This window comes from Chroicocephalus ridibundus, chromosome 14, assembly GCF_963924245.1.
Source record: "Chroicocephalus ridibundus chromosome 14, bChrRid1.1, whole genome shotgun sequence".
In the NCBI taxonomy this organism is placed as follows: domain Eukaryota; kingdom Metazoa; phylum Chordata; class Aves; order Charadriiformes; family Laridae; genus Chroicocephalus; species Chroicocephalus ridibundus.
The window spans coordinates 4,277,449-4,291,537 of NC_086297.1; the positions used below are offsets into that span (position 1 = coordinate 4,277,449).

General features: G+C 50.7%; 1 protein-coding gene across 8 annotated transcripts in view; it reads left to right on the forward strand.

Annotated features, from left to right (window-relative positions):
• Window positions 1–13,642, forward strand: part of TBC1D16 (TBC1 domain family member 16) — a 37,076-nt gene extending 23,434 nt beyond the window's left edge. For 6 of the 8 annotated variants that reach the window (XM_063352002.1, XM_063351999.1, XM_063352001.1 and 3 more), the window contains 9 exons: window positions 1,194–1,391; window positions 2,176–2,323; window positions 3,384–3,551; window positions 4,235–4,383; window positions 5,953–6,087; window positions 7,208–7,394; window positions 8,533–8,712; window positions 9,249–9,395; window positions 9,927–13,640. In XM_063352002.1, the coding sequence (XP_063208072.1) occupies window positions 1,194–1,391; window positions 2,176–2,323; window positions 3,384–3,551; window positions 4,235–4,383; window positions 5,953–6,087; window positions 7,208–7,394; window positions 8,533–8,712; window positions 9,249–9,395; window positions 9,927–10,172 (1,558 nt within the window). In that variant the 3' untranslated portion in view covers window positions 10,173–13,640. Of the gene's footprint in view, window positions 1–1,193; window positions 1,392–2,175; window positions 2,324–3,383; window positions 3,552–4,234; window positions 4,384–5,952; window positions 6,088–7,207; window positions 7,395–8,532; window positions 8,713–9,248; window positions 9,396–9,926 lie in introns of all 8 variants that reach the window. The other 2 variants (XM_063352006.1, XM_063352008.1) reach the window with 2 other exon arrangements.
• The last annotated feature ends 447 nt before the right edge of the window (window positions 13,643–14,089 follow it).

Here is a 14,089-nt window from a genome sequence, read left to right on the forward strand (position 1 = left end):
CTGTCTTTATACCTGCTACTTGCCTTGTTTTGCAAACCCTGATTTCACAGCGGAACCCATTCAGAGCTTGCGCTGAGATTGTTCACATGTATTGGCCTTTTTAAGAATCAAGGGGTCACAGTTTCAGATTCACTTAATTCTCAAAGCAGTGATATTTTTCTTTTGGGATCAGGGCTAGTGATGGGCGTGTGTTTTTTTTTGATCTGGACTCAGTTTACTCTTAAAGATAAATATCTGGGGCACAGTGAGCTCCTAGCGTATTGGAAAACGGTTGGGTTCACTTTCTCTACTTCGCAGTGTGTTAAAGAGCTCATGTGTAATTTCCCACTCCTTAAGTCTCCGAAGTTTCAAGATTGCAAACGGAAACCATTTGTCTGAAGTTTATACACACGAATCCAGGCTTGTCAGGTCCACTTGCAAAGGCGTAATGAGAAACTTGAGTTCAGGGGAAATGTCTTTGGATCTTACTCGTCACAGTGGGAATTTGGCAGATGGGATCCCTGCTCAGTGCTGCCGTCGCAATGCGCTCGCTGCTCTTGTCCCCGGCCGGGCGCGGAGCAGCTGAGCTGTGCGCGGAGAGGGTTGCTCAAGCAGTGGGACAAGAAGTTTCTGCCTTCAGAAGTTGTTCACGCAGTGCTGCTGGAGCAGCCTGGCGAGCAGTCAAGTTCTTTGAGTGGCCCAAGGGGTTTTCCATCCCAAGGGGTTGTCTGTCCCAGAGGCATAATGGTTTGAAGGGGTCCTGCAGCTCAGGGCTCTGTGGCATGGGTTGGAGGGCAGGGAAGTGCCCCCGGCTGGTCCTTGAGCTGCGCCGATGGAGCAGGGGCTGTGCCGATGGACCCAGGCCGGGCCGTTCTGCGGAGCAGTCTGGGCTGTTCCCACACTGGGCGTCATAATTTTGCCTTCTCAAAAGTCAGTGTTTTGAGGAACGGTTTTTGCTCTCCCCAGTTCCATGTGGAATTCAGGAACAGGCGAAAATAGGATGCTTTTTTGGGATGGTAGGGAATTTCAATAAAAAAATAATTTAATCTCTTATATGAGCTGTTGGTTATTGACTCCTTAGACCTGCACTGAATTCCAATTTCAGAGCTCTGTCAAAGGATTTTTAACTTGGAGCGTTTGTGGTTATTACATGTAACTGCAGCCTTTGGCTGATGGTCTTGCGGGGCTTTCTTCCTCCGCGCTCTTGTCTGCAGGGACACGTGTGACAATCGCCTGACCTGCTCCACCAGCTCTGCCTCCAGCCTCGACACCAGTGCCCAGTTCCAGGAGAATAATGGGCCAACGCAGAGCACCAGATGGGATGAACAGCAGAAAGTATTTGCCCTCGAGCAGGTCTGTGGTGTCTTCAGAGTGGACCTGGGACAAATGAGATCCCTTCGCCTCTTCTTTAGGTAATGTATTGGTGTGTGTGAGATTTGTGTGTGCTCTGGATCAGCGCACACTGGGCTGTGGAGACAGATGGCTTCTGCAGTCCTCCTTGGAAGTCTTTCCCTAATGGTTGTCTCCAGGAAAGCGAGTGTCAGCCTTCCCCAGGAGAGCCTCTGAATTACAGTTATGGGGCCTAAAAGATTTTTTTCCCTAGTAAGGTAAAGGTTGCTCTTAGCTATCTTACCCAAAATGTTTAAAATAACCTGGAGGTGTGGAAAACATCTCTACCTATGGTACCTTCTCCCTTGCCTGCCCCTCACCAGGGTTCCTCTAGGGTCTTGCTGCTCTTAACCTCTTCAATTATCTTTCAAATTATTACAAAAGTTACTAAAAACATTCTTCCTCCCTCTTTTCTCTCCCATTCCCTGCTTCTTTAGGCAATGCTACATGCAACCAAGTCTGCTCATCTCTAGGAGCTGACTTTGCGTGCTGCGTTAATGTTGCTGGGGTAGACTTCTGGGGGGGTTTTCCACAGGGAAGACTAAATTTAATTCCTTCATGTGATGGAAGGCTAAGAAGTGCTGTTACTGGGCAGGAGTGGAGCTTGTTGGAGGAAATGAGGATCACTATGGCCTTGTCCAGAGCTGTAACATTACTTCTGCACTCTGTTTTAAGGGACAACTGGATGGTACACTTCTTTGTAATTTGCTGTCCTCACTCTCTCATCTGATGTTCCCCTCCCCGCTGGGCCTCTCGTTATCCTGGGCAATAAATGCAGGTTGTTCTCCTCCGTTGTTTTGCCTGCAGTGATGAGGCATGCACCTGTGGACAACTGGTTGTTGCCAGCAGGGAGAGCCAATACAAGATCTTCCATTTTCACCATGGTGGCCTGGATAAACTGTCCGAGGTGTTTCAGCAATGGAAGTACTGCACAGAGACCCATCTCAAGGACCAGGTACCCGAGCGGGGTTCATGGGGCAAAGAGGGTTTTCCAGCAGGTGCTTCAGCACTGAGGTTTTCAGCCGGGGGAGTGTGTTGGAGAAATGAAGCGATGAGTTCACGTCACCAAGTCAGGCAGACAGTTACAGTGAGCTGGATGTTGTTTAGGATGCAGCCGTGAGTCGGACGCGAGGTCTCTGTTGTACTTGCTTATCCCCATCCATTCCTGTTCCGCCTGTGGAATATGGGGGCAGATAATCCAGAGGACTTGCTTAGGTAGTTGTTTTGCTGGACGTGGTAACCCGACAGGTCAGTACCGCGCTTTAGGCGTGTAAGGTGGCGGGGAAATCTGCAGTGGTAGGTCTGAAATTCTGTCAGAGTCTTTCATCCATTTTGTGAAGCGTAGCACACTGCATTGGAAAATGTTTTGACAAGGCATCTTGCCATATTTTGTTCAATCTACATACAAATGTGATAAGAGCTCTTTAATTATCTGTTTAAGATACTGTATGTGCTTATTAGAAACAGTGATTTTTAAATTTCCATCCTTCCCACAGAGCCCCCTGCTGCTTTTCTTATTATGGTCGCATGGGCTCACTTTTTGCATTGAACAACCTTTGATTTTTAAATTAAATGTCAGCTGCAGTCTTGCACTGGGATCATGAGTGCCCTTAGAGAGCCTGGCAGTGCAGTTCCCTGCTTGCCTAACAGCAATCCCTTTGTATATGGCCAATCATATGTAATTTATTGCAGGCATTCCTGGCAGGGTGAAGTTTTGCTGTAAGCAGCATTAATTCAGTTTCAGGTCAGGGATAAGATTGGGGGAGGAACGGAAACAATTTTTTTTTAAGATGAAGCTGTTTTGTGGTACTCAGATTTTTAATTATTCTAATCACTCTTGCTATTGTAATGGTTGGAATTTAAAAAAAAAACCTCCCCAAGTGCGGCACCTCAGTGCTTAATCCTACGCGAACCGTGCAAAAAGGTTTTCCTGCTCTGCAAATTGCTGGGTTTCATACTCTGCTGCCGCCTCTGGCTCCTGCCTCCAGTTTTTTGTTTTGTTTTCTCCCGTTCAGCAGCTTACCGATGAGAAAACCTGTATGCAGTTCTCCATCCGCCGTCCCAAGCTGCCCTCCTCGGAGACCCACCCCGAGGAGAACACGTACAAGCGTCTGGATGTGTCTGCCTGGCTCCACCACCTGAACGAAGCCGGGCAGGTGGAAGAGGAGTACAAGCTGCAGAAGGTGAGAGGGGGGCTGCTGCGGGCTTTACCCGCGCACTGCGAGTCCCAGGTGGACGCTGCAAGAGATTGCTTTCATGCTGGGGGCAAGAACTGGGTGCTTGAGAGTATAAAGGCTGGCGTATGAGTCTTGGCTGGAGGTCTTGCTGGGACTGCAGATGAGTCTGCTACGGGCAGGGTGGTAGAGCATCTCCCTGACTGAGGAGGATGAGCTGTCCGGCATCTCCTGATGGTTGGAATTAGTAAACCAAATTGTCCGGTGCTAGGCGTGTTTGCAAAATGCAGTGTGAACAAATCAAAGAAAAAAAAGAAAATCGAGATTTCTGTATGGAATAATGCAGGGCTTGCAGGGGAGCACTGGGTCCAGGTCTTGAGAGAGAAGTTTGCAGTGAAATGCAGTGTCTCCAAGATTGGGGATTAAGCCGTGACATGAGAACGACACGTTAATCATAGAGCCTCTCCAGGGGGGGTTATTGACATTGAAATGAGCCCGATTTGTGTCTCGTCTGGGAATAGAAGGCCAGCACTTTCCCTCTAAACATGTGCAAATTGCAGGAGCTTGAATCAAGGCGTCACTTGTCAGGAAAGAACTGCAAAGCCACCAAAGCATAGTAGCGGCCAGTTTCTTGTTGCTGTTTTGGGGAACGTTAAAACTGTACCAGTCATAACTTTTGCTCCTTCTTCCAGGCCATTTTCTTTGGCGGGATTGATATTTCCATCCGTGGGGAGGTGTGGCCCTTTCTGCTGCACTACTACAGCTACGAGTCCACCTCTGAAGAGAGGGAGGCACTGAGGCTGCAGAAGAGGAAAGAGTACTTTGAGATCCAGGAGAAAAGGTAACGGAGCAGCGTCGCCCTCCCCTGCTCGTCTCTCCCCAGGCCTGAGGCGGCAGTGATGCCGCTGGGGAGGTACGGAGTCTCTGCCTCCTTGGCTTCAGGAGAAGCTGATGGGAGTGGAGAAGCGAGAGGTGGTGAAGGACGTGTGTCGGGCACTGCTGACCTCCCGAGGGGTGCAGCTACTGCCATACAGCTCAAGTGTTATCTTACCTGGGGTCTGGAAACAGGCTTGGCAGTACCACGCAGGGAAACTTATCTCACAGGCGAGACTACAAGCTTAGCGTGCTTCGTTTAGAACACCGAAGGTGAAAACGGGATCTTAAATTTCTTTATTTATGGATATAAAAATAGGGAAGAAGATGGGATATCTAATTCAAGGAAATCATTACTGCAAGAACTGTATGTTGTAAACTGGTTGTGGGTACATCTAAGCTAGAGAGGGACAGTAGTATTATTAATTAGGAGACAATCCTAATCAATAGGATTACAAATTAATAAATCCCAAGCATCGATATAGGCTGGGCAGTGACTGGCTTGAGAGCAGCCCTGAAGAAAAGGACTTGGGGGGGCTGGTGGACGACAGGCTCAACATGAGCCATCAGTGCACGCTAGCAGCCCAGAAAGCCAGTCGTATCCTGGGCTGCATCAGGACAAGTGTGGCCAGCAGGTCGAGGGAGGTGATTCTCCCCGTCTACTCCACTCTCGTGAGACCCTACCTGGAGTACTGCGTCCAGTTCTGGAGCCCCTACTACAAGAAAGATATGGACATGCTGGAACGTGTCCAGAGAAGGGCCCTGAGGATGATCAGAGGGCTGGAGCACCTCTCCTATGAGGACAGACTGAGAGAGTTGGGGTTGTTCAGTCTGGAGAAAAGAAGGCTCCAAGGAGACCTTCTAGTGGCCTACCAGTATCTTAAGGGGGCCTACAAGAAAGCTGGGGAGGGACTTTTTAGGATGTCGGGTAACGGTAGGACCAGAGGGAATGGATTAAAACTAGAGACGGGTCGATTCAGACTGGACGTTGGAAAGAAGCTCTTCACCATGAGGGTGGTGAGACACTGGAACAGGTTGCCCAGAGAGGTGGTGGAAGCCCCATCCCTGGAGGGGTTCAAGGCCAGGCTGGACGGGGCTCTGAGCAACCTGATCTAGTGGGAGGTGTCCCTGCCCAGGGCAGGGGGGGTTGGAACTGGGTGATCTTTAGGGTCCCTTCCAACCCTGACAATTCTATGATTCTATGATTCTATGACAATCAAAACAGAGTGATGAGTTCTGGTGTGCCACCCACAAGGAGCAGTGGAGAGCAGAGTCCGACTGCTTCTCAAGTAGAGTTTATCGCAGAAAACACATCATGTCATCCCATTTATAACCCAGGAGGCTCCTTCTAGGAATCTGTTTGGACAGAAAATCTGCTGTTCTGGACAGACCTGCTTGTCTGTTTTTCAGGTGATGAGAAAACTCTGTACAGGACTAGTTTTTCTCTGCAAACTAAAGCTGAAATGAAGCTTTTTGTTCCTTGTGGCAATCATATGTCTCTCTTGGCAACGTACTCCTGTTGCTGCTCAATTTCCAGGCTTTCAATGACTCCAGATGAACAGAAGGATTTTTGGCGTAAAGTACAGTTCACAGTAGATAAAGACGTCGTGAGGACTGACCGCAGCAATCAGTTCTTTCGAGGGGAGAACAACCCGAACGTGGAAACTATGAGGTGAAGTGTCTGATTCTAGTGTCGCAAACAGCATGTGCTACTGAATGTATAGAAAACTCCGTAACGCCCCCCCGGCCCAGGCTGCCTTGGTTGCTGCCTTGGGAGTGCTGCAGAGCACCGTGCATAGAGCGACTGTAGCAAGTGATGCAAAAACAAGGACTTCCTCCCCTGTGCTTTCGCTGCTGCTTTGGCCATTTACTTCTTGATAGAATAACCCTGCTGCCGTCAGCGAGCTTCCTTGCACACATAGGCACGGGAGGGGTGTGAGCCCTCTGTGGCTATGGGAGGGTGATGGGTGCTGCAGCAGGGTTGTGGGCAGTTGCTTGTGGTTCTTGTGACGGGGTGGAGAACGAGCACACCAGAGTCTGCTTCGCAGGTGTGTGACTTGTAGATGTGGGCCTACAAAACACTTGGATTTCATCTAACAGTATGGCCTGGAGCCTCGTGGATGTGTAGGGATGAGCAATCCTTTAATTTCTGTCTTCTTAGTCTTTTTAAATTCCCATTTTCTTTTTATATTTTGTTGTCTGTGTATTGAAAACCTTCTCCTGGAGTTTATTTCACTGGGCTGACGTTTGCAGCAGAGTTTATCTGTATGCATTAAAGCACCTTACGGCAGGGTCGTGTGTCTTCGTACCTGAGATGAACGGTGTTGTTTGTTCCCTCTGCACTGCTCCCAGCGGGCTGCACTGCGGGAGGAAAGCAGGAGCCTAAGGAGCTCTGTTCAAATCCATTGCTTTAGGCTGCTGCATGCTTTTTGGAGTTCTTGTCGCCCATCCAGGAACCTCTCTTGATTGATGCAAAACGTTGTAATCCTAAAAAAAAAGGAGAGTTCCCATTAGGTATAGTGCTAGTGTATCTTCGTTATGCTTCTAGGTATAGTTCTTCTAGGGAAAGCAATTCTGTGGGATGCAACATGCTGCACGGGTGCTCAAAAGTTCACAAGCCTCCGGGTGCAATTGCAAGTTAATCTTTTAGATGGCAGGAGCGATCTGCTGCTCTTCTGCGCTTTCCTGACTCAGCCTGCGGGGTGGGCATTGGGGCAGAGGGAAAGGGCACCACGCTCAGCTGTGACGTGCCCTCCTGGTGTCTCACCTCGCCGTTTGCATCTCTTCTCCAGGAGGATTTTGCTGAACTATGCAGTATTTAACCCAACAATTGGATACTCCCAGGGGATGTCCGACCTGGTTGCCCCGCTCCTGGCAGAGGTCCTAGATGAGTCGGATACTTTCTGGTGCTTTGTAGGATTGATGCAGAACACAATCTTCATCAGCTCACCCCGGGATGAGGATATGGAGAAACAGCTGGTGAGGCTGAACGCTGAGCTCCCGTTAGCCCTCTCTTTAGCTTCTCCTCTCCCAGGCAAATTAGGAGAATGCCATAAAGCAGTAACCTGGGCTGTTGGGTTCCAGCATGCCAAATCACACCCCGAAGCCACAAAATACCTGATGGATACATTTGATCCTGGCTGATTTGGGCACTCCAGAGGCAGTTACAGCTAGTAAATTGTCAGAGTAAAGTTACCTTGGCTATGCTAAAGGGTGCTGATTCAAGGAACCTTTCATGATCAAATGTATTTAGGATGCTGCTTGCTTTGTCTTTGCACTTCTCTCAGGCAGTGAAGACTCACTGGCTCCTTTTTGTCATGATTCTGGGGCATTTGGTGTGAATGTGGCAGAAGAGTTGATTGAGCTGCAGCCCTCTTTTTTGGGTTTTTCGTTTTTAAGTTTTTTTTAATATTTTAATAGATTTTTTAAATTATCTCCAAATGAAAAGCCTTATCTGACAGAGATTCTTAAAATAAGGTGAACTTGTTTAAAAATGGAAACTTCTAGGTTTTAACATGAATGTCAGTTGTTTTCTGGTTGAGATCCTGAAAAAATCCGTTCTAAACCTGAACAATCCTGACCAGGTCATGATGGCACCAATTTAAAGTAGCAAACCGGTGGTGGAAACCCCATGGGAGGCTGCTGGTGAGGTGCAGTTAGTTAACGTACAGATTTACGCACTGTAATGTGCCTATATAGTCAGGCTTTCCAAAATCACTTCCGTATTATTTGGCTTCTATTGAAATGAAATATTGCCAGAGATAGCTATGTCCTTTCTTTTCTCTAGTTTTTAAGCCTCTAGGCGCTTTCCTCACCCTGAATCTCTCCCCTTCTTTCTGTTCACAAGGTAGCTGTCATGGGATTTTCTTTTCACCCTCCATCCTTCCTTGTGAAATACCTGCCATGGCCTGCAAGCTCTGGCCTTTAACGATAGATCCAAGCGTGCTCCTGGCTGTGCTGTAATAAAGAGGCTGGAGGTTTTTGGGAGAGCAGAGACCGGTGGCCGGCTCTGCAGGAGCCCGGGTCTGGTGGGCGGCACGGGGGTCCCTGGGGTGGGTGAGGGCGGTGCGAGTCCTTGGGCACAGGGCAGTGGCTCAGCTCAGAGCATCTTTTCCAGATGTACCTGCGAGAGCTGCTGCGGCTCATGCACCCGCGCTTCTACCAGCACCTTTCTTCCTTGGGAGAGGATGGCCTGCAAATGCTTTTCTGTCACCGTTGGATCCTCCTCTGTTTTAAACGTGAATTTCCAGATGCTGAGGCTTTGCGCATGTGGGAAGCGTGCTGGGCTCACTATCAGGTTAGACAGCTGGAGATGGGCAGCGCATGCATCGGGCGGCAGAGCGTTCTTTGCTGAATCCTCACCACCTCAACAAGTGTTGCAGGATTTCCATAAAGGCTCTTAGTAGCAAAGTATCCAAAATAAGTAGGTGTTACAGGGGGTCTGTAACTATCAAAGAGGTTTATCGATGTAGCAGGAGGATGGACACTTGCCTCTCCTACTTGAGGATGTCCAGGCTTCAAAAGTTTCTTTCAGAAAGTGCTGAACATCCACTTCTGAAGTTCAGACTTCTTTTACACAGCTGGAAAACGTCTTCCCAAAAATCGTTAGTCTGCTTTGAAAGCTGTGGCACAAACCTTGCTGCCGCACTGTAAAGGGAAGACTTTGACTCAGCTGTGGTTCAGAATTCACCAATAACTCCTGTTCTCTGTACCACTAGGCACAACTGGAAGGAGCACAAAATCTCAGTAAGGATATTGTTGTGGAGGGTGGGGAGGGTAAGCCAGACCTCTGCCTCCACCTGCTGTACTCCAGCCCCTGTTTTCTCATTGCAGACCGACTATTTCCACCTCTTTATCTGTGTGGCCATCGTGGTGATTTATGGGGATGACGTCATTGAACAACAGCTGGCCACTGACCAGATGCTGCTGCATTTCGGCAACCTGGCTATGCACATGAATGGAGAACTTGTACTCAGGAAGGTAAATGCCTGTGTGCTGATGTGGGCTGAGCCTCAGGTCCGAGAGATGAGTCAGAGCATTGAGAAAATCCGGGACTGATGCTTCATCTGCTGCGTCTCCTGTAGTCCCCTGTTTGGAGCCTGGGCGGGTGGGGTGCTGCTGTTTGCCTGGACACAAGTTCTGCAGAAATAAGAGGTAGTTGTAGAGTGCTTAGGAGGTAACGGTGTGGTTGGGATAACCCTTGCACGTGCTCAGGGAAAGGGCAGACAGAGCTGTTGGTCTTTGTGCCACGGTCCCGAGCCTACCGTGGGCTGGGAGTGACTGCAGGCCGTGGGATGTGCTGCAGCATGCGGCAGCTCCTGCCACCCACCAGTGTCCCCAGTGCCTCGTTTAACCTCCAGCTTTGCGTTCAGGAGGAATGCTCCTTTGCTGAAGCTTTGACTCTTCTAAGGTAGCCAGGCAGGGGGATGGGACAGGAGGCCACGGGCTACCCCTGCTCTCCATGTTCATCCCCCGGTGCGGTGCGAATGACTTTGTCTCTCTCCCCTCCAGGCGAGGAGTCTGCTCTATCAGTTCCACCTGCTGCCCCGCATCCCCTGCAGCCTGCATGACCTCTGCAAGCTGTGTGGGACAGGAATGTGGGACAGTGGCTTCATCCCCGCTGTGGAGTGCTCTGGCCATCACCCAGAGTGCGAGAGCTGCCCGTACGGGGGACTGGCGGAAGTGTCTTCTCCTAAACCAGGAAGCGAAGGCAAGAGAGGCTTGAAAACACGGGACGTCTTTGCTTTCCGAAAATAGCTGGAGAGGAACAGGGTGTGACGGCGGATGAGGGAAGGACAGGAAGGATGTGCCTAGGAAAAAATGTTGAAGACAAAAATGGAGGGATAGCTTGTCAAGACTCCTGAGAAGACTGGAAGGTGGAGAATGGACAAGGAATGAAATCATTCTACAGGGAAAGCAAATTCCAGTGCTCTGTTGGTGGAGCCTGAACAAAATGCATCAAACCAGGGACAGTGTTTGCACGTGCTTGGATTTGATTTTGTTAGAAACATAAAGCTTTTCTAGGTCTTAACAAAGACTTTTTATTCTGCCTCTGGGATTGGACTGGTTAGCAACCAGAACTTTGTTACTTGCTGATGAGAAATGAGAACACAAGAGAGAGCCAAGCGCGACCAGCAGCGTTTGTGGGTTGGGTGGAAGGAGCAGAGCTGTGGCAAGGCCTCTCTCTGCGATGTCCCTTCATCCAGAGCATTCCACACACACGCACTCTCTGCTTCAACCAAAACATGCAGCACAGCGGCTTCTCTCTAAAGCCATAAAGACCATTTTAATTATAATCTGCCAAAAATAAACCTGCAGACTATTGGGACTGCAGGGAAGGTGTCTGCTTTGTTGGTGAGGAAGAACTGGTCACCTGAAGGTCTCGTCTCTCGCCTTTTCTTTTTTCATACGATATACTGACTGGCATGATTTTTTTTCCATTTGTACAGAAATTGTACAGCCGCAGATCTTAAAGCACTGCTTTTCTGTAGTCAGGGTATTTCACAGACACCTTTCAAAATGTACTTCTTCACAACAGTGCAGCAAAGCTGTTTCTTTATGCTGACAACTACAGACTTCAGACACTCGTTTATGGAAGTCTGTTGTTTCCAGTATGTTTCCCGATGTATTTCCTTTGGCTCTTCTCAATTCCTGAGTATTTACTGTCCCCACCTGTCTTTGCCGCAGGCTGTAGCACACGCGCTCCAAGAGGGCCCTAAGCTCCTCGGCTGGTGCCGCTGGTGCACCCTCTTCCCCGTCCCAAAGTGAAAGTGAAACTTGGTTTGTTGCAGTCATTTTTGCTGAGCTCCGTCTCTGGTAAAGGTTTCCCTTGAAGTATTTTTGAAAGGACATCATGTTTCCCCTCTTGTCTTCTGTAAAATTTGCCAACTAGAAGTGGAGCTGGGGCCTTGAGCACAGCCACGTTGCCAAATGTCCTTACCCAATTCAGTGGCATCCAAAGGTGTGTCCTGAGCCAGCGTTTGTGCCAAACAGAGCCAGGGGAATAGTTTCCTTGTAAGAGTGAAAAAGGAGATGAGGTGGCAGTGGGTTGTACCGGCTTTGCCCATCCCTCTGCATGGCGTATGAAGTCTTGCAGCCTTTCCTGGTTGTCTTGCTCCCTCTCACTTCAACCGCTGCTTCTCTCGTACAACTCTGTCTTGGTCTGGCGGGGGGGACTCAGCTTTGGCTGTCAGGCATGTTTGTCCCGTTAGCAGCACGTGTGGAAATCCCCGTATCCTCGCACGTAGGGCCGCAGCGGGTACCTGCACCTGACAAGCAAATGTCTCTACAAACCTTCCTGCAAGGCCTTACCCACAGCCTGTTGTGGAGCCCGCGCGCCCCACACCTGCTGGGAAGGGAGGCTGGCAACTGGGATGCTTCGTGTGAAACCAGCACAAACCAAGTCCACGCTGCTTTCGGAAGGGGAAAAAGACTTGACTCTACACAGGCACCGTGCCAAAGAGTGGCTGTTGCATGGCAGAAGGATGGTTTGGCTCCTGATTTGCGTGCCTTTAATTCGGAGGATGAAAACCTTCCCCTTGATGAGAGCAATGGTGAAACCTACTGCAGTACCGCACACCTCCTGGCAGCCCGGCTTCCAGAGGTCCTGAGGCTGCAGGTGCCTGCTGGGCTTGTAGGAGGTGACACCTCGTGTAAGGGCTGGTGGCTGCTTTGCCGTGAACCAGGGAGTTCTTTGAGATTTATGATGTTTCAGTGAATAATAAAAGTTCGTGTGAGGCATTTGTGTGGTACATTGCTGTACAGGCTGGGGCTGTACCTTACAGTCGGGGGCCAGCACTTGGCCAAACACTGTCCCCACAGCCTGAGCCGCTCCTTTTGCAGCTCTACGAGAGGTGTGTTGGGTGCTGGGGCTGCGTTTCCCTGACTCCAGCCTGGGGCTGTGCGGCAGCACTCGATGTATTCATCCAGAAGTGAGCTTTCAGTGCCAGTGGCTGAATTAGGGTCTGAAAAACCACATCAGAAAAAGCTGGAAGCATCTTCCTGCAGAGCGGCTCGGTGGCAGGCGAGCAGGTGCCAGCTCCTCACGGGGACAGGCACCCACCTGGGGACGGGCATCACCGCCAGCCCTTCGCCTCACCGCGAGTCATCCGCCAGCGCCAGAGCGGCCGGGAGCCTCCCCAGGAGCCTCCCCGGGAGCGCTGCCCGAGGAGCCGCAGTGCGTGGGCAGCTCGGTCGGGCTCTGCGGGCCGGGCACGGGGCGGGCAGCCCCTGCCAGGGCTCTCGGCTGCTGGCAGTGGGCTGGGAGGCACCGGCAAACACCGACCAGAAGATCCGGAGCTGGTTTTGCTGCAGCAGTCATTCCCAGCCAGTAGAAGACAATGGGAAGAGATGAAGTAGATAATTTTTAGCATTATTTTTCCACTATTAAAATGTCATTCAGCAATGTGGAAATCACTCAGGGTTTGTTTAGTTAAAGACTCTGCGCTGCAGTTTTCCAACATGTGGAAAAAGCTGGTTTTTTCTGTTTGAAGCAGTGTTCAGCTGCGTGGGAGCCCATCGCCGGGACCAGCGTGCCACCCCTCGGCCAGCTCACCTGTGCCTGGTGTCCCCTGCGGGTCCCACTGCCAGCGGGAGATTTCAGGTGTCTTTCTACTACTGCTGACCGTCCCCGAGCTCCTGTCACACGCTGAGCTCCACTTCGCAACAAGCAAAGAAACAGAGACAGAGCTGATGACCCGGCTGCTCCCTGTTTACCAGCAGCCATCACGTCCCAGGTGACTTGGTTCCAGTCTCAGCCTGTTCGTTAACTCCCGATGCCATTATTAAATCCACACTGGATATTCACAAAGTTCTGAGCTTGTGGGACGTGCGGGAACAGGAGGGTGTGTGGAGCCGACCTGGAGCCCTCTGGCTGCATCTCGGGTAGGGTCAGGAGCAACCTTGGGATTCCTCGGTAGTGAAAGGCAGGCAACGAGTCAAGCGTTGGACAGGGCAGCAGGTTTCCGAGGTCCCTCTGACCTGTCCCCAAGGTCGCCTTTTCCTTTGTGATGCTCTTTGCCATCTGAAAAAAAAAACAAACAAGGAACAAAAAAGAAGCAAGGCTTCTGGCCCCGGCAGAGGAGTAAAGTGGATCCTAGAAACAATGACCCTCATGTGGCTTCTCTCCTGAATCGCTGCCCTGTTCATTGAATTAGCTGCAGCTGAGCAGCCAAAAATAGACTCTCGCAAAGGTAAATAGTCAGCATAAGCCTCTTTAGACTCAGCCTTGAGCTGACACATCCTTCTGCCTCCTGCTGCCGGGGGGAAGGGGAGCAGGAAAAAAAGAAAACTGAGTCCTGGCTGCTGGCAGCGGTAACACCGCGCTTTGTGATCCCAGCGGGAACCCGAGCGCCTGCATCGGGGAAGCCGAGGAGAGCGGCGTGTCTCCCCGACTCCTCCTGGACAGAGCCTGGGCCGTGCCAGCCACCCCGCGCCTGGGCACATGGCGAGGATCGATGGACCCGCTTCGTTTGTCCCCGGCATTAAGCATTAACCACACGGGCCGGCCACGGAGCAGCGACATTCAGCCCAACTGCTGCTGGAGCCGCCGCGCTGGGGAAACGCGCGTTTGTGAGCCGGGGCAGAGGCAGCCGGGTTTAGCTTGGTCTCGCTTCCCGGGCACGGGCTGTGTTGGGACGTGGCTGTTCGGCTGTTTTGTTCAAGGGACGCCACCT